Genomic DNA, 24,767 nt, shown 5'->3' on the forward strand with positions numbered 1-24,767 from the left:
ACTGACTGTAATTTGGTTATGCAGAAACACTTTAAAATAATTCACCCATTTACTTACTGTGACAAATTGAAAAGTCTTTCGTTATCCATTACACTTTAATGCAATTAGTCGCAACATACCGCAACTTGGGTGAAAAAGTTTCGCTTTCTGTGCGCATTTAATTATCGCGCCAGAATCCTTTTGCATTCTTTTCAAGGACTTCTCCTGTTGCAAGTGCAATTTCCGTGCTAAATATTTGCACACAAAAGCAGGAAACTTTCTTACAACATTTCTGCTCCCTTTGCAGGTTTTTCTTTACTGGAGCAAGTTTTTCCCTTCCTGTAAGCGAAACATTTTTAAAGCAACTACTAAGCCGGAACGCCTTACTACCTTTCATTAAACCTTTGACTGGCCAGTTCCTGAGACCTCACTGGCCGCTTTTAATTTTTATTTTTCCAACCAAGTTTACAACTTCTCAGGTTTTGTTGCATTCTTCGAGGGCTTCGAGCACTTTTGCAAATAAGCCGTGCAAACAATGCAAAAAAGAACAAGCCAGTGCAAGGAAAAGTTTAACAACTATAAGAGAAATAGTTTAGCTGCTGAGTTGTTTTATAAAAATTTTCTTTATTCGGTCTATGAGGCTCTCAATAAGTTTATGATAAACGTATACTGATAATTGTTCAAGTAGAATTCAATATCCCTCATAATAAAAGACAAAATGAAATCGTCGATGGTCAACGAAGCATGTGAGGAAAAAAATGATTCACTACATAGAAAAATTTGCAATGTAAAATAGCTGGCCCTGATTGCACAGTTCATGGAGCATGGCATTATATGAGCCATTCACTCGACGTCGCCTTCTCACGTCATGAGATTCCTAATTAGATCAGCTATGGAAGATAGGGCGGAAACTCAGTGAGCTGCTTTGCATGCAATGAAAAGATACAGACGTTTACCCCTCTGCTTTTTAAGTGCAACATTTCCAGTCTTATCTTTAAGTTACTCCACTTGACTGGCATCCGTTTTACCAGTTTTTTAGAGCAGCAGCTAACAAACAACAGGTATGAAACTTGGGCTTAAAGAACGTTTAAGATTGACTTGAAAAGCTACCAGTGAAATGAAGGTATACCAGCACAGTAATGCCCTTAGATTGACTTTATTTTTGTTTTGTACTGATTTTCAATTTCCAATTACCAATTCACCTGCGATTTTTCGCTAGGGTTCCATTTCATTATTTTCCGTATTTTCGAAAACAATTAGCTCGAAAATTGCAGGCACCAAGCGCGTAATTGGATTGTTTTGTGGCTGACAGCGTGTATTGCGAATTCGAGCTCCAAAATGTCGCATTGTTGACCTATGACCACAGGCACGGGCAACGCCGTAATTTGAATAGGTGGGCGAATGGCATCAACAGACATCCCGGTCCGCTCCCGCAGAAATATTCCGCCGCAAATACGCCAAATCTTGCCCACTCCAGCACTCTACCATTCCAGTCTGTTCAGGCTGGCTTAAATATCAGTCGAAAGAAGGTAAAGTTAAACTTTTCGCTTGTAAATATTTCCTATTTAAAGTACGCATTTATTAAATAATTCCGTTCAAAGGGTCAGATATTTGCGCAGATTCCATAAAACAAGTGGGAATGCTACAATTGTGGGCAATTGTAAATCTCCAATAATAGAATACCACGAACCTTTAATGACAAACATTAGCTCCCGCCTACGATTTAAATATTTAATTAAGCTTATTGCCCATACGCCACGTGGCCATGGCTGCACATACAAATACGTACGTACGAGTTTGTGACCAGACAAAGTGGGTTAACTTTATGGCCGGGTTAAGGAACCTATAAAACGCAACGGTTGCTAGGCGGGAGCTTTGTCTATGCTTCTATTTTTACAAAGAGGGAGGTCAGCAATTACCCGGCCAGCGGTCATTAAAAACAATCCTCAGCGGAGCACGCAAAGCCATTGGTATTAGCCGCTTGCTGGGTCTCGGTTCCCATGTGAACTAAAATATGCCTCTGCGTGACATTGCTTATTTTGGTAGCAGAGGAAGCTTAATTTTGGTTTAACCTTAGCTAGCTGATATTCAAGTATTCGATATTAGGATTAAAGGCGGATCTACAGACATAGTTAGCTGTGCGGTCATTTTTGGCCAAGATATGGCGAAAACGCCGATTGAAAATATCCGATTCTTTACAAAAACTGTTTTTTAAAATTTTTGATAAAAAATAATCCGTTTTTTTTCGATAGCAGTAAAAATAGTTGTCCAAAAGTGAAATGCCATACGTCGTTGAAATCGTAACAAAATTCCCTATCGATACATGTACATACATTGAAATGGTAATTTTTGGCCATTTTTGCCAATTTTGATGATGGTACCCCTTATCAAAAATGCAAAAATTTGTAAAATTTATTTTTTTCGAAAACCAAAAAAGTAGGGATAGACATAGTTAGCTATGTTTATTGGCAGCACAAAACAGTCTTTATTTTAGCAGTGCGGTAATTTTTTTTGCCAAGTTATGGAGAAAACGCCGATTAAAAATATCAGATTTTTTCCCCAAAATGTTTTTTTTTCGATTTTTTGATAAAAATGATAGTTAAAGGCTGCAAACACTACCTTACGAAGTCCGTTATAAGTCGTAAAGCTAAAACGTTAAGCAAGCCTTCGCTTACGATTTGAAAAGTAGCGCCACTGTTCTCTACATGTAAAAAAAGTCTGGTCTAAAGTAAAATTGTAAATGGTTATGAAAACCTAGGCAATATATACATACAAAATGATTGTTATAAAAAAATAAATTATTCATTTTAATAATTTATTATTTAATTTATTTAATTTAATTAATTTTTTTCATTTTTTCAATTTTATTCCCACAAAAAAGCTCTAAATCCTAAGGTACAGAAGGTGATTGATATAAAAAGTATTCGCTCAAGGCTTTCTGAAGCTTTTAGCTTGGCGCGAAACTTAAATAACCGAAATACATAACAGCCACAAATAGTCAACAAAATTCAATTTTATTTTAAAGAGGAATCCTATCTTTTCAAAATCTTAGCTTATAAAATAGTAATTTTAAGTGCATACAACAAATATTTTTTAGAAATAACCCATTGAGACAGTAGGGAACACCTTAGCTACTTTACAAACTATCACATGAGAACTTAACCTAATGGCTTGTGCGACAACTAAATAATAAATAACGATTTTATTGCTAAATTTATGAGCTCAAGGGAGTGATCGGTATGCGCCAAGCATCCTTGATCATATCCGCCGCCTTTTCTGCGACCATGATCACAATGGCATTTGTGTGACCAGCTGGGACATTGGGTAACACCGAAGCATCCACAACACGCAATCCACGGATACCGTGGATCCGCAGTTGGGCATCCACCACTGAGGTATTATCCGTTGCAGGACCCATTTTGCAGGTGCCCGATTGATGCTGCAAACTGGAACCATACCTTCTTAAGCAGCATTTCCAGTACTCCTCGCTGGCGAACTTAAGGTGCTCACAGCCCGGAAATGGGCGGTCATGGAAACGAGTGCCCATCTTGACCATAGGCTTCGATCTGGAAAGCTTGAGAATCTGAAAATGATAAAAAAATTAATTATGTTTCGAATTAAAGATGATTAATCCTACCATTTCGATTCCCTCGATCATGGCTCTCACATCGTCGGGATGCTGCATGAAATTGGGCTCCATTCGGGGCCAGTGAAAGGGATTGCGACTACGCAGGGATATTCTGCCCCGACTTTTGGGACGCAGTAGCACTGGAACCAGGCCAAAGGTCTCCTTGTTCTGCAGATCTCCAAACATGTAGTCGTAAAACTCGTCGGTGATGCCCAGCAAATTTCGCATGGTGCCAAAGCGATCTCCACTTAAGGATCCGGCTCCTAGGACCAGTTCCATATCAGGATAGTCCTTCGCTTTTGGGTTAAATATATGCAAATTAGTTTAGATTATAGCAAATTCATGCATTTGGGTTATGATTAACACTTACCAAATTTTGAGCTGGGAGTTCGCACAAAAGCGAAAGCCTCAGCTCCACCTGGAATGGTATAGGGTCCCTGTCCAGCGAAGATGTACCTGAATATGTCCGAGGGGTTCAGCAGTCGAGCATCGTTTACCGTCGAATCATTGACCACAAACACAATACCATTAAGTGTTATGTGATCCTGCAAGTTGTAACCAACTGGCAGATCCTGCATTACTGTTATATTGTGCTCTCCAAGGTGCTCCGCTGGTCCGATTCCGGATAACATGAGAAGCTGGGGACTGGCAATGGTGCCAGCGGAGAGAATCACCTCTTTTCTGGCCCGCACGACGAAACGCTGTCGTTGCTTAACAAACTCCACTCCAGTGGCAGTTTTGGTGATCGGATCGATAATCAGTCGAGTGACCCAACTTTTCATGGAGATATGAAGGTTCTTTCGATGCACAACTGGCTGTATGAAAGCCTTGCTCGTACTGCACCGCCTGCCATTCCGGATGGTGGCCTGCGACCTGGCAAATCCAATGAGGTGCTCTCCATTTGGATCCGTAATTTCGTAGCCCATTTCCCTGCCTGATTTCAGAAAAGCCTTCAAGAGTTGCGACCTGTAGTCCGTATACTGCACATCCAACTGGCCATTGCGTCCATGATAGGGAGATTTATACAGCTCCGGGATGCCAATCCTCTCCGATTTTCGAAAGTAGGGCAGCAATTCGTCGTAGGACCAACCCGAGTTGTTGGCCGCTGCCCACTCATCATAATCCCTTCGATGACCACGTGTATATAACATAAAGTTGATCAGACTGGTGCCACCCACGCCACGCCCCTTGGGCCAATTGCAAACGCCTCCCTTTAATCCTTGACAGGCGTGCTCCGTGGGCTCCGCCTTGTAGCCCCAATTATACCGAGTCATTTGGGTGAGAGCCGCTGTCAGAGGAACGTCACTGATGAATGTCTCCTGATCCCCGGCCTCCAGGAGCAGAACGCTCGCCGAGGATATCTCGCTCAGCCGATTGGCCATCACACATCCAGCGCTTCCGGCGCCCACGATGATGAAGTCATATTCCGGCAGGAATCGTGTGGTGTCCGGGATCCTATTGTGCAGCAGGGAAGTCTCTAAATCACGAGCCAAGTCAACAAGAAGTTGGGACCTGGTGACTTGAAAAGACCACAGGCAAAAAAGCAGCACTCCACAGACTCTCATATTGGCTTAAACTGTAAGGTTAAATATTGCGTTAAAAATAAAAACTAAATAACAAATTGTTTACGATTGCATGTGGGTAATCTATATTATTCTTCAGGAAAACAAATTTTAGTGACAACCTTGTTAAAAATAATCGTTATTTCTTGCCTGTTGTTAAAATGTCAAAAGCGCAGTTTTTTAACAACTTTTTGCATTGCTGTGAAATAATTTATTTAACTAAACAGTTTATGACTTTTTTAATAAAAACTAAAACTTCCTACTCGAAATATTTCCATTAGCGTTCGGAAAAAAGAAAGTAAGAACATTCTGAGAGAATTAGCATTTCCGTGCGAGTGGCAGCGACCTTGAGAACGATTTCACTTTTTTTCTTTTGCATGTTCTGAGCCCTATTCATACCCAAATGCACTTCGATACATCCTGAACGTGTTTTGAGCTCAAGTTCAACAGGTTTTGGGGTTACAAGACAACGAAATCAAAAGTGCCAATAAAAATAATGACTTTGCAAAAGGAGCGAAATTAAGTTAATGCTAGCTAACCGGTTCGTGGTCAAAACAAAACTAAAATGAAGAAGAAACCAAATCAAAGCAAACATTGCAAATAAAATCAAAATAAATCGATCGCGAAGACACAGCAAATATTTAAGCGTTGACCCATAAACCGCAAAAATGTTGCTCAAAAAATCCTCAAAAAAGGTTGAAATTAAATTACTTTAAGTTGTGGGCGCCAAATGTTTTTTTATGCAAATTATCTCGATTTGGGAATTTTCGAAGCGCCAACAAAAATTGCACAAATGTTAATAAATCATTTCAATTAACCTCAATAAAGCCGGCAAGTAGTTGAATGAGACGATACAGTAGCCAAGTTGAAAACTGGTTCATCGATCGCTTAAAATAAACCAAAATAATGAGATTCCGCGGCTACGTCTTTGTTCAGTTAAGTTCTATATCTTGGCCATGGCCTTGTGGTCGGATTCACTCGATCGGTTACGACGATTGCAGAACTACTTAAAGCCGGTTTCACTTTAGACACGCCTTCCGAAGGGCGTTGTATTCATTAAGGTTCTGGCTATCAGCACCATGCCAATCAATGTGGGTCATTAAGCCGAACTTAATTGGCTGAGACGAACAGGCTAAAGATCTTGATAACTATAACATGAAATTTGTTAAATCTGATTTGAAAAATAATTATGTTTATAAGCAATTAAGTTGACCATTAGGAGGGATTAGCACATTGCGGATGGGTTGCTCAAGAAATATCTCAAAATAAAATCAAGCTAATTAAAGTGATATTGTACTACAAGAAACTTTTAAACTTAACTTTAGAAATACAAATTACTATGCAATATACGGGTATATTTATATTTGAGAAACGAAAACTGAAACCAAAGGTGCACAATATTTTCCACTTAAGTCTGCAACACAGATGCATTTCATTAGCCGAAAACCGCAAAACTACATTTTTTGTCAGACAAGTTCTCACTAAAAACCACTTGCTAAATGCCTATAGAGTTCACGTCAGTAGACCAGATTTAAACACACATACACGCACGTTACAGCACAGATTGTCACAAATTCTCTTATGAAATTCTAAACAAGTTTGCCAATGCAAAATTCATGCAAATTGAATGGCGATAGAATGCACTTACGAAATGCTCTGTATAAAAATGGGCCACTAAAATTCACAGATATTCCGGATCGATTCACCGATTCACGAATTTACAAATGAATGCGCATGCGCGCCCGCTGATGTCCGGCGCTTAAATGAAACGTTGCTGCTCGGCCTGCAACGTTGAAGCCTATGCGAGATCAAAAAAAAACTAAAAAAAAAAAAGTTTTAAAAACTCAGTTAACAACACAGGTAGCTGCCGGGCTAGTCGGTCAACGCGCTACGTTCGAGCGATCACGAAAGAAAGATACAAGATAGATTTCAGCGCCGGTCCACGATGGACCATTTATTTTCAAGTTCATCGGGTGAACTTGCCAATTTTTTGTCCATTTTACGAGCTATTTTTGGGGAATTTGCTGCATGTTGATTAGCACCACGCTGATCGAAAGATCGTACACCTAATAATGCTGGACAAGTCGATGATCAGCGATTTGTCGCCGACTTATTAGCGCGTTGGTGCGAAAGATCAAGTAGGTGAATTAAAGTGCTTCCGCTGTTTACGGTTTTCGATCTTTGAATATATTTTAACCACAATAATGGTACGAGTCATTGGACTGCCATTGGTGAAGTTCAATGTCAAGATTTGAATAAGTGAGACGCTTTTCCGGCTGCGCTAGCGACCTTACAAGATCGTCTTGGTTACATGGGTCTGCTGATCATTAAGATGGCATTCAGCGGATTACAAACGCTTGACCCAGACTCATTTGCATACGAACAACAGCCAAATCGTGTCTTTAATGGGCAACTGAACACATTTTTGGCGTCTAGCTCGCCCGATTTCGCAGTTACTTTCACAATACATTTTTTATCTAATTTTTGGCGATTTCGGTGAATCGTAAAATCAGTGACCTTGAGTACAATACATGTGTTTCTTTTTATAGCTACAATCCCAGCATATCGGCTTGAATGCATTTTGCATTGCTTTATTTGATATTTGCCCAGCTTTTATGCATATTCATTTGGCATGACTCGGCAAGTGTAAAATGGCCAGGCTCATTCATTTCTATGGAGTTCAAACACGTACTCCACAAAGTGCTCAACTACTCAAATGGTGACCTGATAATTGATTATGGATCAGGAAACAATGAGTCTTGCTAATTAAATTTTAACTGCTATACAAAGGTATACATGGATAATCGCTGAACTGGAATTTCCCAAAAATTATTGCTTTGGGCAGAAAGTGAGACTGCAAGTATTATATAAAATTTTTATTAAATTGGATAAAACTATATGACTGGATTATCCATGCCTAGGTGCTGCACAGTTCTCAAAAGAACCTTCTCATAATTAACACAGAACATATAAAATGTTTGCTAACGAATTCACATTTTCCATACTTGATTTGCAAATTAGCAAACTCAAATAGTTTCCAATGCCAACGTTTAGTGTAAAAATTGGCTCAAACAAACAAGTAACACAAGTGCATTATTCCCCAGCTAAACTGCTGCCAGTGCGTGAGTTATTTATAGGCCAACTACTTCAAGTGACTCACTACTAATACTATACATTTTAATCGCTTGGACAAACACTCCCCAATCGCACTTGATAAACGACCTTGCAAAGGCAACCAGCTCAGAAATCTGAGTTGATACAAAAACGCCTGCGATTTAACGCTCGGCAGCCAAAGACAACAAACGGTGGCTGCTCAGACTGATATCAAATAATACAAATTACCAAATACGAAACCGTATCACGGCATCAAAATAAACCAAATCAACAGTTTCTGCACCGCTTGCCGGGTGGGTAATAAAAACTCTTCAGTGTCAAGTGGGCCGGGTCGCCCAGCACTTGGGCCCCATAAATCACGTGTCTCAAACAGATGAAGACGTGACCGGAGTGCGTAAAAAACCCAATAAAACAATATAATGCCTGTAAACTAACAATAATAATAGCCGCGATGATGGAGCACCCACAATGCCATAAACGCAGCACGATGATTGACCAACGTCACCGGGCGGTTTGGTAAAATTATGATTTCGCATCTGAGGGCTGTAACTGAGACGAGTGCTTCGAGTGTCAAGAGTGCGGTTAAAAATAAAATTTAAGTGCTGAGTGGAGACGGAGACTTGGTCGACGTGCAGACAAGGGTGTACCACCATCATCATCAAAATCTAAACCCAAAATGACACTCAAAAGGTCTTAGCCAGGCTAAAGAGGACCGACTTAATTGAATGAACTTGAAACAATTGCTGAATAATTTTCTGTCTATTGAGTGGATATGCATTACAGCCCACAATTGATGGGGAGTTCCGAAAATCTTTAATTTGGATTACGAAAAAGTTATCACGGAAATGTATACAGTTTTTATAAAGGGAAAAAGAAAAACTAAATATTTTGTGCCTTTAGGGTATGAACCTTTAAGTAAATTTCAAAGGGCTTGTGTGATCTTTCTTAATATAACCTTAGACTTTTTCAGCGTTTTTCAGAACATCCATACCTTCGTGACCGACTGGATGACAGACTCCATGTCAAATCTGTGCAGCCGAGACGGTCTTTGAACACTTTGATTGGGTGTTATTGACACGGCCAAAGTACACACATAGCCATGACTTGTTTATTTTATGTCGCACTGCGTATCAGTCAAGAAACCCCAAAGAGAAATAAGATGAAATATTTTTAATTGGTCACTAATTTTATTGATGAATTCTTTTGTGGTGAGTTGGATGATTTGTTCCTTTAAGTAGGTGGAATATGACGGAGGGGTTTATTAAAAGTTTTAGAATTGAAAAGATTTGCTTTTAGTTGGTATTTTGGTTTTGCTTTGATTTGTGTTGCTTTGTAGCGTTTTGATAGTTTCGATATACTTAGGCATATTCATTGAAATATATCGGTTAATTTAATAATACCGAAAATAATTTACGTATTTTTTTTTCAAACCAATTGCTTTGCATATCAATTAATTCTCACTAGATCTATTTGTTGCAAAAAGCGAAAAGCGTCGAAGGGTTCCATTGATTATGCTGTGGTTTTCTAGATATATGTATTAGATAGATTTATTATAAATTAATTCTTGAGTGTAGAAACTGTAAAACATAAAACTTTCTTATCGACTACAGATACACTTTTGGACTTTTTGGATTCGTATAAATATTTTCTTTTTTGTAAATGTTATCATAGCGATTTCTTCATTATTTGTATATTTAAATTGTTAAACTTTGATGAATATGTTTGTAAATTTAATCAGTACAAATTTTTTTCAAAACTAAGCCCACTTAAAATGGGATTTCTGGACGTGTAAAACTTGTATTGTGGACATATATGAAAATACGTTAACAGAAGGAACTTATTCGATTATGGTTATAATAAATTAAAGTATAGGTATAATAATTTATTTCTTTTACTTGCATAACGCATATAAACGCCAAAATGGTAACAAGGAATTTTGAAATGATAGGCAGAGAAGCATTTACAACTTAATACATAATGTATATTCAAGCTATTCCGATTTTACATACATTTTCCATGTAATTTACATGCTCAGCCCATAAGCTGGCAACATTTCTTGAATGTTGCCTGAAATGTTGCCGCAACATGTATACGAAAAATCTGTAGCAACGGATTACAAACGCTCTGGGCGAATACATTTAAAATCAAATACAATTCGCTATGACTTAAAATAGGTTGTCAAATAAAATTCTTATCACGTCCAGAAATGGGGCTAAATTGTTTTGATTTTTCCAGATCAATTTAGTGGCGCAGCAGCATGTTGCAGACCTTGGCATCGGCCTTTGGCGAAATTTTTTCCCGGAATTGGCGATTTTCCGGATTGGCCAGCACCGAGGCAATGAACTCCGAGGTCTCCAGCTGCAGTTCGGCCAATCGCTTTTGCAACAGCTTGTTGCGTTGCACCAGCTTGATAGTCTTGATGGCAATGGACAACAGGCCCTCGCTATTCTGGTGGTACAAGTGCTGCTCCTTAATGGGATCCTGACTGTACTCGTACCCACTGTCGCCATCGCGCTCATCCTCCACCTGGAGCGGCACCTCCCGATCACAGTTTTTGGCCCTGGCCGATCGGTTTTGCTTGCTATTATACCCGCTAGCCGTCGTCGGCTGTAATACTGTCTTGATGTTATCGCTGCTGGAATGTGGCTGTTGCTGCAGATCCTGAATCCTGGCATCCGAGTAGCTCTCCTCGTCCAGCTGCATCCTCTGCTCGGAGTCCATCTCCACCTCCGTTTCCACGCCGCTGCTCGTGTCTGTGGAGAAGGAGGATACGCGGGCAAGGATGTGAGGCATCCTGCGCTGCAATCGCGCCTGGCGACGGCGACTCATCGAGTTCATCGAACCTTTGGCCACTGCAAGTATAAAACAGAGGGAAAAAGAAACTTAGTTAAGTCGGGAACAAAGAAAATCTTAGACAGCTGCACAGTGAATAATGTGAGCTTTGTCTAAAAATATGTAATAATTAAACCAATGATAAACTTTAATTATAATATTATTTCAGTGTATACTCAGTAGCTCAGAGCTCGTAAGCAAGTTTAAGTAATTTAATAACATGACCTCGTTTTGATACATTGTATACAAAATGCTGCGCGTAAGCGAAATACAATAATTGTAACCCATTTAATGAAATTTAAAATTAAACTCATTTCCTGATTTAGAAAAAATAAAAATAAAAGCACAGCGATTTTCCTAGCCCACGGTGCAGTTGTGTGGTCAAGTGCTAAGTTAATCAGTCGATGTCTACAACATTGTCTGTGTGCCAGTGGGCATGTGTCTCTGTGTGGGTTTCTGTATGTAAATGCGGTCATCGCGTGTGGGCAAAAAACGTGACCAGCACCAGGGTTAAGCGTTCCGGCGACGACAACGCTTTTCGCACCAATTAGCAGTCGCAACGCTTTTGCAACGCTCATTGCAAACATCAGCTGTTGGAAGTCACGGAAAACGAAACACAACCAAAAATATAGCGCTAAATGTGCCTTACATATAGAAAACAAACTTAGCAAAATGAAATGTAGGTCATTCAAATGAAAAAATTTCTGAAATATAGAAATGTTATGCCCGAAGAATATTTTAATACATTCATTAGCTGGCTTTACACAATTTAGTAATTCATCATTAAAGATTCTCTAATGAATATGTCAAGGATAACGTATACACTGCTTTTAGATTATTTTTCTGCGTGTACTTATATCTGTGTGTAAGCTCATATTTCCTGCGCACAACGATTGGAAATAGACTGTGTGTCTATGGTCAGGGTCATGACGCATCTTTTAGAAGTTAACGCTGCACATGGCACTGCACCCGAGGAATCGTTCAAATGGGAACGGAGTCGTTCTCCGGTTCTCCGGCAAAACAGAGCTTACGCGATAACGACACCTGGCCCCAGTGCAGCGAAACGTGAGAGTGGCTGCGTGAGGTGCCACAACCCAACTAATGACGCCCTCGTGAAAGGTGAAAGCTAAAAGGAAATGAGGGAAAGTCGATGACGTTTTATGTGAAGAGGGCTAAGACATATACAGGCACTTTCAGCGCGTAAATCATTTTACTTCCAGCAACGTATAATTTATTTGTATTGTTTTTATAACAAGACATCTTACTATATCTTTCTTCTTACTCATTTTTTCGCAACAATTTTGTGATAACAATAATTTGACTTAACAATTAATAAATATTTTTCATTTCTTCAAACATGTGAATTGCTTTCTTAATGATCAACTACTAATTGACACCGTCTTTAAGTTTTATTCCTGATTTCCGGAACTCGTCGGATAGTCTAACTGTCCAAGCCATGGAAGCTAGAAACGCGGCTGGATTATCCAGCGAATTAGTGCGTGGTATTTCGAAAAGAGCCATATTCCTATCCAGTTCCTTGTGCAGCTCACTCATTAGAGTCTCAATATCCTTTACCTCGTCAATGAACTCAGCGATTTCGCGTTTTAGAAGAGTTTTGGTAACATAAGCAGCATTATATTTAAGGAATCGGGCGGTATGAACTTGGTCTGTTTTTAATGCCTCCCGTCTGGACATCTTGGCTTCGAGTAAGTAATTATAACGCTCCTTGCACACATTCATTTCCTTGGCAACTTCGCCGAACCAAACTATATATTTTTCGGTTTTCGAATTTAGATCTATAAGATTGCCTTCCATGCAGCGAATACTTTTCCGCATTTGGAAGATGACTTCGCGGAGCTTTCTATACCTGCATATAACTTCATCTATTTGTTGTTGGATGCGATTGTGGGCCTGACGAAGACTCCTTGCTTCCAGTAACTCATTGCCGCACAGCGGTTGGTGTTTCCGATTTACATTGGCTTCAACGTAATTTTCCTGATTTTCTCTCTGTTTGCATCTAACTTGACACTCGGTCAGGGCTTCCGTTTCTTGTCCTGCAGATTCCTCACTGACCTGTTCGCTACTCTTTTTAAGTTGACGTTTCCTAATCGCCATTTGCATTTGCTCAATCTGTCGAATCAAACAATCAATTTCATGTGCCATTTTCTCTGGTCTATCATCGGACTGCTCTGAACGCTCAAGTTCAATATCCACTTCCTCCTCACCTCCATCGGATGAGAAACTGACCTTCTCATCAACGTCGAAAATCTCTAAAACACTTTTTCCACATTTCGATGTTCGGGGGATGAGATCGATTTCATTTAATTGCAACTTGGCACATGCAGCAATTTCCTCTAAACTCTTAACTACCTCGAGTTCCATGACTAAGCAAAAACCCTGTTTCTGTTTTGTACTTTAATTTTTCAGTGAGTGAATTCAAAAGTCTATCAACCTACTATGTTTAAAACTTAATACACCATTGGAAAAATAAATTGTTCTCGAAAAAGTTCTTCTGTTTTAGTGGAACTTCCAATTTTACTGATAGCTATTAACCTATTTGAAAACTACAACGTTTAGGCGGTATAAAACTCGTATCTCAGCACTTAAAAAGTACTGGAGTTCTCGCCGCGCGTTTGCACGTGCCTCGCTTTGTTCTCGGTGAATTAGTCACCGGTGATGCTTGATGCTTGAAAATAAAATTTTAAATACCTTCAGTGAAGGCAGAGGGCGAGGCCATTGGCCAACATTCCAACCCTCCCGCGGGCCACGCCCATTTCGCAGGCCGCCTCCCCAGGGAGGGCAGACGAGATGGGGGATTTTGAATTTGTAGCGTCATGAGGCTTGCACGTGGCCTCGTCACACCCATTTTTATTTAAGGCTTGTGTCGGTGTATTTCTTTCGGTTTATTTTTATGTGTTGCTGCAAATTAGCAGGCAGCAACGAGCACAAATAAAAAGGCAGCAACAACAGCGGTGCTTTCAATGAATTCACTTTGGAAATGGCACCAATAAAGTCAGCAGCAAAGAGAAAAAAATAGCTAACTTGGCTAAAAGCAGGCGAAGCGAATGTGCAAAACATGTAAATAAAGCCCCGGCAAAAGTGGCACAGCAGCAAAAACAACACTGGAGGTTATGACACACACTTATGTGGAAGCCCCCCTGGGCCGACGCCCCTGGCTACGTGCGCTTGTGAAATATTTCTTGGAAAAAATCTAGGTAAATGTTCGGGCAATTTCACTTGGCTAATGAGTATGTGGGATGTGGAAAATGTTCTAAGAGAATCTTCTAAGGAAGTAGTAATTATGCGTGCCAAAAGTGACTTAACTAAATAACTGGATTTCGTTATCAGAAAGATTTAAATTTCTTTCCAATCTTTGCTCTAATTTTGGGCTTGGACAAGTGTTGTTGAAATTAAATCTTAAGTAAATCTTGATATATTTAAAATCGGCTTGAACTGAAATGTTCCGTTTTAAGATACTTGATAAACTGTTTTGCCTGTTACTCGAAACCCATCCCATTCCACTGAGCCCATATCCATTTCGGTGGCAGTCATGCGGCATTAGATCGCTTATATAAATGTGTCAGCCAGATTTGCGAGCCGAGTCTGTCTTACCCAACGACCAACGGCGGCGGAAGAGCAGCTGGAGCCAATTGCTGACGCAAATTGTTGTGGCATAACACCGAACTCGCGTGCCTTCCATGGAGCAACATTGGCAGTATCAGCATCAATGAAACGCCGGAGACCAACACGTGAAGAACCCGATGCGAACCCAATTGCGAACCCATCGCCAAACGCCCATTGCCCATGGCACGTGCATTCGAGCATTCCAGTTCGCTCTAGTCGAGTCACACATATGCATGGTTATATGGCAATGAGGAAGTGGGAAACGAGGACAGAGCTCTGAGAACGGAGGTGGGTGGCCGAGTTTACATAAATTAATTAAACATGACCGAGTAACGTGAGCAGCTCGGCAACTGGCAACTGGCAACTGGCGACTGGGAAATGGACTTGTAACAGTCGCCACACCAACGACATCAGCAAATCAGCAGGGGATTCTGACTATAAGGGGTGTACCAAAAAAAAAAAAAGTAAAGTAAAAAAGAGACAAGGCGGATATTGCAATGAATGTGTAAGGCTAAGTTACGTATACGCCGCGTGCGCCCACCACAACCTATTGACACTGAGCCAAATTGGTTGAAGCTTTCACATGTAATTACTTATAAATTAAAGGATTCAAGTAGGCTTAAAGTAATTGAAATTTAAGTGTAATACAGTTATATGCAACTTATGAAGTTTAATAATCGGCAGCTATTTCCCTCACCGCATTTCACTGAGCAATCCCAGTGTTTACTTACCATGGTTGAGCACTGAACTGGCTTGTGTGGCGGCAGCTGCAGATGTGGAGCCCACGGACGAGGATGAGGACGAGGATGATGATGAGGACGAGGACGAGGAGGAGGCCGAGGATGCGGTGGATGCGGTAGATGCGGCTGTGGATGCTGATGAAATGGCGGCTGTGGCCACGCCATGATGTCGCCGCGTTTCGCGCAGCTGCTTCTTCTCCGAGCATATGGTGGGCGCCATTTTCTTGAGTCTTCTTTTATTTGGCAGCGTGTATTCACACTGAAAGCAAATGGAAGTAAAAGCACAAATTAATTAGCCGCCGCATTGATTAATTGATATAACGTTTTAGTCCGTAATTAAGCTGCCGATCTGCACGCGCCGCACAGTAAACAAATAAAAATTCAGTATTCGAATACCGAATGCAGAGAAACGAATTCTTTCGGGTTCGTTTAACTTTGAGCAATCTGAATTGTATCTGCCGCAGTGCAGTGCGATACTGAAAACATGTTGTGTATATTAAGCAAAGGCAGGATATGACGCGGTCATAAATTCGTTTATACTTGGTCATCGATAAGAACTGGAACCGAAAACATGATCGCACAATTATGTGCGTAGGGTGCGTAGGAAATTCCAAAAGATAAGGAGAAGTCTTCTTATGAACCCGTTGATGATTTATAAATTTTATAAGTTTAAACTGAACACCTTCCACTTCTACGCGTTTCTATTAATCACCAACAATTGTTTATTCAATCCTCGCTAAATCCAGTTCACAGAATAATCGTTTTTCATCCAGATCAGATTTGCTTATACATTAAAACTACATAAATCATCCAAGCCACACAAAGGCTCAAAGCTCAGAACCCAAGTCCACGTTGTTCCCATCGCCAAGTTAACATTTTGCAGCAGTCTGGATATCGGAGCGAAATTTAAGACGAAGCACCAGCCAGCTGAAGCTCATTAGTGGGACTCCAAATCCTGGCTAAAGACCAGCCATGGGCAAAGGTAAACAAACTCACTTGAAGTGGGTTTTGCGGGGGTGGCAGAATATTCCGGGGCGGAATATTGATGGGCAGGCATTCCGGCGGGCACGCAAATTTGCTCAAGTGCCGGGAGATGAGAGGAGATGAGTGGAGATGAGCCCCGCCTGTCGGCAGTCAAATTCAAATTGAAAAACGCCCCGAAAACGAGCGGCTGTTGGCGGCACGTGTATCTCTTGAGTGTAATTACATTTGGTAAAAGCGCTCGCGACGATGATGAAATGCTTGTGGCCCATGATGGCATTTTACCAACCTGTCCCCAAGCCCTTTTTGCCCCCCGTCCGCCATGCAAAGTACTTGTGGGTGGCTAAGAAGATTTTCAGACCACCCCCAACCACTCCAACTACTTACGCCACTGACTGTCGGTTTCAGGTCGATGTCAATGCGCCAATATGCGCTGAAATTGCTTTTCATTATTTATGCCTTATCCGTCATCCGATAGTTAAAGTCTGAGATGGCTGATCTGAGGCGATTGCTTAGTTCACTTTGAGAAAAAATAGTAACTATACTTGTAATACTTATAAATTATTATATTATTATTATAAATATTAACGACTAATGACAATAATTAGTGAGTAACCTGAACTCAATTAAAGATTGTCATTTAGATGCGAAATGCTAATACCTATGGTAAACTTATTTTCTCGGTGCCCATTTGTCCCTTGAGCGGAGCCCGGAAAATGTCTGTAACAAAAGACCAAAATGTGCGTAACAAATACTAAGCCTCAACGAATTGCCCCAGTGGCAAATTTAATGCGGCGCGTGCGGGCCTGAAGCGCAAAATAGGGAGGCAAAATCGTGAGTGTGAGTAGGTCCTAGGGAAAAAGGACATCTTCCTGTGGGAAGCGCCATGAGACAGGAAAATGTACAGTGCTTAAAGCTTAAACAAGATTTAAGGCTTAAAGGGCGATTGTGCATAAATTTCAGACACGTTTCTCCAGAGACACCTGTAGCTCGACCACCTGCCAGCTGGAGGTCAAGTCAATCAAACAACTTTGATGAGATTTACCGCTGCGTGCCTACAAATTAGCCAATAATTGTTCAACATGACACGCCACAAAAAACGCCAGGAAGAACGCAAAACACAAAAATAAATACCAAAACACACGCACAGTCTGTCAGCTGTCAAAGCAAAGAGAAGTGAAGACAAAACAATGGAATCTGCTTATGCCAATGACTTTTCACACGCCACCAGAACGGAAGGGAAATTTGATTTTCTCTCCTTTTACTGCTGGGGTATCTTATTGTTCCTTTATGTTTTGGAAATTGTCGTGGCTTTGTTGTGACCGGCGGGCTACATCACAGTCACAAGAGCCACCCGAATATTGTCAACGTGTAACCGACACAAAAATTAGAGTTCAAGGCACTCGTTTTTTTTTTATATTTTTATATATGTATTTTACAGGAACGTGTGCGCCCGTCTGCAAAGGCGTTGCCATTTTGAAATTTATTTGTCATGCGTAACGCTAAGCGCTGCGGGCTCTACAATGCCCTCATTGTTCGCTTTCATCGGAGCACACATGGGTACACGGGCAAAAATATGTAAGTAACTCATTAGTTATGGCAATACAAATATAAGTTCTATCCCTTTAAGCAGCAAAATCAATAAATTTCGCTGTTAGTAATGACATATAAGCTCAAGGCATTAAATAAAAATTCTAAAGCTAATGAAACTATTTTTTTCCTGTACATGAATACTTATAAGCACTTGCACATATGTGGTTGTCTTTTGTGTGCTGGCTGGGTAAGCGGTTTAAGTTGCACTGGGGTCTCGTTTTACTAAATGTTCAGTGCCATCATCTTCCAATGGCTGCATTCGCCAAGAGGGTCTTGAAATATTGATAACCCAAATGATCCGGCTTTTATTTACGAGGAAAGTGCTCAAGGCAGCTTTGATTAAAACGGCACGACGCTGGTGCAGATAATATTTGTAATATGTCATGCGGGGCGTATACTTAATATTAAGTAGTGCTGGTACCTGGCATTTAATTTCGCTTTCTTTTCTAATTGCAAAGCCGCACGTGTACATCTGTTGTTCTAATCTCCCAAGGGGAATTCCGTACATTTTTGACCCTATCTCACAACTTTACACGCGCGGCACATTTTAAAGACGCCGCGAGCAAACAGAAATCTCATCTATATACACGAATAAAACTTTCCGTAGCATGTTTACTTTATGACTGTGTCTTACATTTATTGTTTACACGAACCACGTTTGTTTAAGATTTGCGTATTTATTATCTTCTACTCTTTCTCTATTTTTCAAAATGGTACAATCGCTATTTTAGGAAATGTAAGGCAATGATAAATAGGCAAAAGTGTAGTAAATAAAAGTATAATAATAAATAATTAAATTAAAGGTTTCACATATTACAAACAAAATATTACATTTTTTTAGAGTATTTCCCGTTCTGTTAGCTTCAGTTTTATTGCCAGTGCAAAACCGCTGATGTTTGCCCATTGGCAAGTCATCAAAGTGCTAATTTTTTCTTCTTATCTCAGCACATGCGCCTAAAAGCCAGACAGCAACAGTCACAACAGAAACTATACAAACTAAAAATGAACCAAAAAAAAACTATCAAAATGCGTCATAATTGTATTCAGATACTGTTGAACTTGGGATAAACGGGCCAACTGTAGGCATGCGGCTTTTTAAGGGGCAAATAAGTGACAGGTTTTGTTAACACTTCTTCTGCATTTCGTTAACGTGGTCTAAACGAACAACAAGAAATTAGCGGTCTCAATAAGTAGATGATGAAATTTCGGTAACCCAATTGAAGCCGGCGAAAATGGCAATAAAAAGTGCCGATGGCAAACAATTAAATGAGGCACACGTGCGCCAAATTATGACTTCTCGATAACAAAAATTCAATATCACGCAAGAAATGGCTGACATAAAACAAAGACCCGGAACCACTCAAACACATTGGACCCAGAAATAGAGACGGACATTGTCTGGCTTCCATTCGCAATCCCGGGTAGAGTTCCACTCAAGACCAGTACATAATCATTTGCAAATCTTCAGCTAATCTCACCGCATTTAATTATAAGAACCATCCATCATTGGGCAATGTGTGTTCTTAAAAATACCGGCTAGTGATGAAACCTTGTTGGAATTTAAAATACAAATTCGGTAGCCGTGAATTGATAAGCCTGTAAACAAACTCTAAAATTGGAACTCTATTAAAATTACTAAAAAACAAGAGTTCCACTTAAAAATTGATCGTTTTTTTAAACCTATTTGGCGCAAATGGACATTAATGCCTTTTGTTTTCTGCTTCGCCTTTGAGACCGACTTAAATTAATCAAAAGCCTTATTAGCTAAACGTCTGAGTGCCTAGAGCATTCATAAAAGTTTTATTGTTAAGCCCACATGTCGAAACAAGATCTCCCGAAGACATAAAACATGAATGTGATTGATACAGGTCGTGCGTCACTTCGCTCACAAAATAATAGAACGCCATGGATTTTTGCATATCGAAAACCCGGAATGATGATTCAAATTATAGATGTCTATCGGTATATTTTCGATTTTATTTTTCACCTTTTATTGGCCTCCATTGTGACGGCTAATTGGATCGTAGGTAAAGGAGAGACACAAAGCTCGTTCATTGTATTATTCGGTTTTGCTTGAATTAATGATTTGCGAACATAAATTTCGTCTTTCAAGAGTGTTTGACGGTTTGACATTTTGTCAGCAATAATAATGTTTGGCTTGTTTCATTGGCACGTCATAAAAATGTTAAGCGCGGCAATTAACAATAATTAATGACTTATGGTGGCACGTGTGGCTCATTCTGCCAGGCAACAGGGCGTATACTTCTTGTCGGCAAAAAAAACTGAATTAAAATCTATTTTTTGATGAATAAAATGTATTTATAGATTTACAATTTAATTATGTTTTTAGCTTAGTCACGCTCTACTCAATATGTCAAGCATACAAAGTGTTTATTAAAAAAACTCAATTAACTTTATTAAAAATAATCCATATTTTGCAACTAAGAACGAGCTAATATCAGTATAATACTATTAAATATAATAATTATATATTATAGTTGCAATAAATTATAATCTGACAATAAATCATGTTGGATCGCTAATTAAACTATTTAGTTATCAACTTTCCTAAAATCTGTTGCCAGCACTTAATTGTTATCTTAGATAAAATTCAAAAATCAAATAACATTACTCAATTACGCTTTCCTGGAATCTCGAAGCGCACGAGCATGAGATTGTGATCAAAATAAATTTAGCGCTCGTGGCGCAAAATCTTTTTCGGTAGTGAGTCAGTCAGAAATCAACTTTTTTGAAGATAAGTGACTAGCATGACCCCAAGTTGGCATACAAAGAGTGCCCGAAACAGTTCACTGAATGTAGTCGGCAGAAGGGGCATCCCCAAGAAACAATAGACAGGGGACAACCAGAAGCGGCGCGTGTTGGCCAACCCCCACCGAAACTTTTGGCCAGACTTTGTTTAATTTATGTTTGCCTAGTCGCTGTCTTTACGCTTTGAATGGCAGTGAAATATAATTCGCTAATGTGGTCATAAAACGAGCGGAAAATAAATGGCGGAACGGGCGAAGTAAAGACAATAGATGCCAACCGACATTGAGCGCATATTGCTTGTCTCAGCCGCACGTGTGGCTCATTTATTGGATATATATATATATTGTACATATACATAGTATATTGGGGATGGGCAGCGTCGGTTTACTTTGCCCGAATCGAGTGCTTCCTCATACAAATAGTGGCGCGTGCACTCATTTACGTTAACATTAATGTATATTTATTAAGGCGTCGTATGTCTGTCGTTATTGGGTCAGCAATTAGTTATATCGCCCGGTAACGAATCAAGTGTTTGCCAGTGAGTAGTTGGCCAAGTGCAAACAGCTGTTGTGGGGCAGTTCAAGAGTCCACTTTGTTTCATAGCTACCACACCGTAAAAATAGGCAAAGTGCTACACTAAATTAAACTGTTGAATTAAATAGTTCGCAGTCTGTTATTCTTGTATTCCGTTGCTAACAAAATAAAATTGCGTATACGTCCTGGAGTATGTAAATATATAGGAATTGGTGAATCCAAACGTATGTATCTTACTCTATAATTTTGCCCCACAGAATCCCAACAAAACCGATTGGTCTATAAATAAATTGCGTTCCGACCGGAAGAGGGTAATTTATGGCGTGGGATTTAAATAAATCTCTATGGATCCCACAGTGTGATCCTCTTAATAAGCCATTAGCCGAATTAATTATACCATAGGAAATTAGGCAATTAGGAAATTTTTATTGTTATACCTACGTCTCATGTTTCACATTGGGCATTCATGAGCGCCGACAGAAGCCTATAGTATTTTCAGACGATACACTTTAAAATAATGCCCCGCACACGTGCGACCAAAAAACCCAGACGGCTGCCTAACGACTTGACCAAAAGCCAAGCGAAAAGAGAAATAATATTGTATTTGCCTGCATAAATTAAAACACAGAGAAAAAACCAGCAAGCACACTGGAAAACAAAGAAGACTTTGTCATTCAGTCGCAGTCAACGCGACAGAGAACCGAGAAGCCGGCTGCGGTAGCCCACTTCGCGATAATTTCAGAGACACGAGCCCCACGACAAGGCAAAGGCGAACAAAAACTAACATAGTGCCACAGACTTGTGATCCGCACGGAAAAATAACAGGGAATATTTAAAAAAATTAAATATTGAATTTTAATCAATGAAACAATTATATAAATTCAATTTGTAATTTTTGTGCGCGAAAGTTAAAAAATAAAAGACAAGACATCGTAATTTAATGGTAAATATTTTCAACAGAATCCTTAGTTCTTACTTGCCTTGTCATTTTTCCTAAGTGTATTTAGGCTAGTGTGCGGAAAGATAGATAAAGCCGCTCTCCCGTTAATCGGAAACACAAGCCACGAGAGAGCGCCATAAAAACAATGGACACAGACGGCACACCAACACAAACAGACGGAGAAAAGCTCACATGCCGTTAATGAACTTTTATGCTATATCACTATCTCCCTCCCTCCCACACGCCCAGTGGCCTAGAGAAAACGCTCGAGTGGCCGTGTTTGTATGTGTCTGTGTGTGTTGCTCTTGTTCTTCTGCCTTTTTTTTGCTGCTATTATTTATTATTTTTTTGTGTGTATTTTTTTATTGAATTAACGACGCACGTGTTGCGCCGTCCGAGCTGCGCGCGCTCTCTTTTCTCCTCATTTGGGGCCAAAGCTGACGATCGAAATACCAGCTTTACATATATATTTTGTTGTCTTTTTTTTTATTTCGTTGCCTCCACCCGGGTTGTTGCTTGTTTATATTTATATGTATATCGGATGGGGCTAATATTTTTTCCAATTTTTTTACTGCTTTGTTTGTTGCTGTAATGCGGAACGCGCGCGCTCGAGCGAAAATGATAAATCTACGATTATGGGCGTCATGGGGTGTCATGAATGGAGCGGCCCCCCAAAACACGCGCAAGAGTTGTCTATCGCAGATATAGATATGCTCGGTACCTGTCTAATGTCCACCTATGTCTGCCTATAGCAATTTCCGGTTAGAAATGCGCCCTCCATGTATAGGTTCAATGGTGGCAATGAACCGAAGACTGAATACCCAGAACTTTAGTTCTTTTTGTTGCACTATTTCTTGTCCTAGTAAAGTTAAACTTAAATAAACTAACAGACTTAGGATTATGTCGTGTACAAAAGTTAAGCAAATGCTCAATGTGAGTAAAAAAATAAATAAACAAACAACTGTCGGTTGTGGAAATCGCAGCATGATTCACTTTAGCTGAGCCATCGCTTCTTTTTAGTACGCCGTAAAAAGCAGCTGCAAAAGCGGCCCAGAAAATACCCCTTCTTTTCTATTCTTTCATATAGCAGACAAAGGTCTATGATTACTCAGTGTTCCTTTTAAGAATATTTCACACGACTTGACCGTAGTCTTAATGGCTGAACTAAAACCAAAAACATTTACGTAAAGGAAGGAAGTACTTTTTATCTTGGTTCTTGGAATGCGCCAGCACCGAAACAAATAAAGGGCTAACACATCAACATGTTAAAGTTTTGTTTTCTTTAGGTTCCACTTTGTTGCCCTTGCGAAAATTGAGTTCGTCTGGCAATATATGTAAACATGGGAGTCCCTGAAGTCCAAACAATTCGAACTTTATGCTCTTTATATCCCGCGAGTATTTGGGGCATAAAATACACAGACATGAAAAGAGCATTCAATTTTTATTGAAACGTTTAAGATATGAGCGGAATTTAAATCTGGTTAGCATAAGGTTGTTTCGTAACTTGTAAACCACTTTAAGTACGAGCTTTAAATGTCACAGTTAGTGAGCTTAAGAAATCAATATTGCGCATACGCCATGTGGTCCGCCGAAATGCAGATGCAAGCGCAGCAAGGGTAGCCGAAATGCCAAAGGACACGCCGCCATGAGTCATGTGATAAGGCCCATGGATCCTGACCTAAATTCGTCCTTCAGAAGGTGAGGCACGAAGCTCGAAAAAATCTCGCCTACACGAGGAAAGGACGGAAGGCCAAGGGGGATGCAAAAAAAAACACGGAGAACAGGAGGACAGCCACTCTAGTTGGCAGGAGAGCTTTCAGCATCGGAAGTCGGCTGTCAAGTGCAATTTTCATCTTCTTTTTTTTTGTATTATTATTTAGCATCGCACGTGTGGCACACAAAAAGCCAATGCTAATGCCGGGAGATTTATGGCAAACCTTTTCGCGCGACCTTCCGACTTACCCAGACTCTGCGGGAATGATGTTGATGTCGTGTTTCTTCCGCTCTAGATACACTTAATTTAATGCAGCCTCATTGGTAATAATGAACATTATCTTTTCTCTTTATTTTCTGTATATTTTCTGTATTTTTTCGTATTTGTTTTCACACGCTTTTAATCTATTCTAGGTAAGGGAACGTGTGTGTGCAAATTCGCAGACGCCAATGGCAACACGCGCGCCAAACAAAACTTTCGCTTTCGTTGCGCGTGTGGCGGTCACACCACCACAGCTACACTCACTCACACACACAGTGGCACACACGCGCGCTGTCAAACAACAAACACGGATATGCGAATACGCGAGTGCGATTGCGACTGCGACTGCGAGTGCGAAATACGTAAATGCTCGTGTTCAGCGCGAAATACAAAGCTCCCGTAGCTTTTCCACTTTTCTGACCAAACTGCGAGACGAACACCTCGACCGCCCAAAGCAGAATGAACGCCGTCCGACGAACGAGCGTCGTTTTAATGG

At 40.2% G+C, this 24,767-nt stretch overlaps 3 protein-coding genes across 3 annotated transcripts; all 3 read right to left on the reverse strand.

The window, feature by feature from the left end:
- Positions 1 to 3,011: 3,011 nt before the first annotated feature.
- LOC120451855 (glucose dehydrogenase [FAD, quinone]) lies at positions 3,012 to 6,917 on the reverse strand. Its single transcript, XM_039635847.2, has 4 exons — positions 6,818 to 6,917; positions 3,978 to 5,183; positions 3,617 to 3,903; positions 3,012 to 3,562 (listed from the first exon to the last, which is right to left on the reverse strand). Exons 2-4 carry the CDS (start codon positions 5,170 to 5,172, stop codon positions 3,194 to 3,196), a joined length of 1,851 nt encoding a protein of 616 aa, XP_039491781.1. The 5' UTR covers positions 5,173 to 5,183; positions 6,818 to 6,917; the 3' UTR covers positions 3,012 to 3,193.
- Positions 6,918 to 9,448: 2,531 nt separating this feature from the next.
- LOC120453210 (suppressor protein SRP40) lies at positions 9,449 to 24,738 on the reverse strand. Its single transcript, XM_039637801.2, has 3 exons — positions 24,259 to 24,738; positions 15,471 to 15,738; positions 9,449 to 11,135 (listed from the first exon to the last, which is right to left on the reverse strand). The coding sequence occupies exons 2-3, from the start codon at positions 15,697 to 15,699 to the stop codon at positions 10,525 to 10,527; spliced, it is 840 nt and encodes a 279-aa protein (XP_039493735.1). The 5' UTR covers positions 15,700 to 15,738; positions 24,259 to 24,738; the 3' UTR covers positions 9,449 to 10,524.
- LOC120453209 lies at positions 12,377 to 13,577 on the reverse strand. The gene has a single exon (XM_039637800.2). It carries the CDS (start codon positions 13,495 to 13,497, stop codon positions 12,502 to 12,504), a length of 996 nt encoding a protein of 331 aa, XP_039493734.1. The 5' UTR covers positions 13,498 to 13,577; the 3' UTR covers positions 12,377 to 12,501.
- Positions 24,739 to 24,767: the final 29 nt, after the last annotated feature.

This window comes from Drosophila santomea, chromosome 3R, assembly GCF_016746245.2.
Source record: "Drosophila santomea strain STO CAGO 1482 chromosome 3R, Prin_Dsan_1.1, whole genome shotgun sequence".
In the NCBI taxonomy this organism is placed as follows: Eukaryota; Metazoa; Arthropoda; class Insecta; order Diptera; family Drosophilidae; genus Drosophila; species Drosophila santomea.

Excerpts from the sequence above, each read along its gene's own strand:
- LOC120451855 (XM_039635847.2), bottom strand. The coding sequence starts at position 5,172 with ATGAGAGTCTGTGGAGTGCTGCTTTTTTGCCTGTGGTCTTTTCAAGTC. Across the intron at positions 3,904-3,977 it reads AACTCCCAGCTCAAAATTTG|CGAAGGACTATCCTGATATG; the intron begins GTAAGTGTTAAT and ends TTAACCCAAAAG. Across the intron at positions 3,563-3,616 it reads TGATCGAGGGAATCGAAATG|ATTCTCAAGCTTTCCAGATC; the intron begins GTAGGATTAATC and ends TATCATTTTCAG.
- LOC120453209 (XM_039637800.2), bottom strand. The coding sequence starts at position 13,497 with ATGGAACTCGAGGTAGTTAAGAGTTTAGAGGAAATTGCTGCATGTGCC.
- LOC120453210 (XM_039637801.2), bottom strand. The coding sequence starts at position 15,699 with ATGGCGCCCACCATATGCTCGGAGAAGAAGCAGCTGCGCGAAACGCGG. Across the intron at positions 11,136-15,470 it reads CAGTTCAGTGCTCAACCATG|TGGCCAAAGGTTCGATGAAC; the intron begins GTAAGTAAACAC and ends TTATACTTGCAG.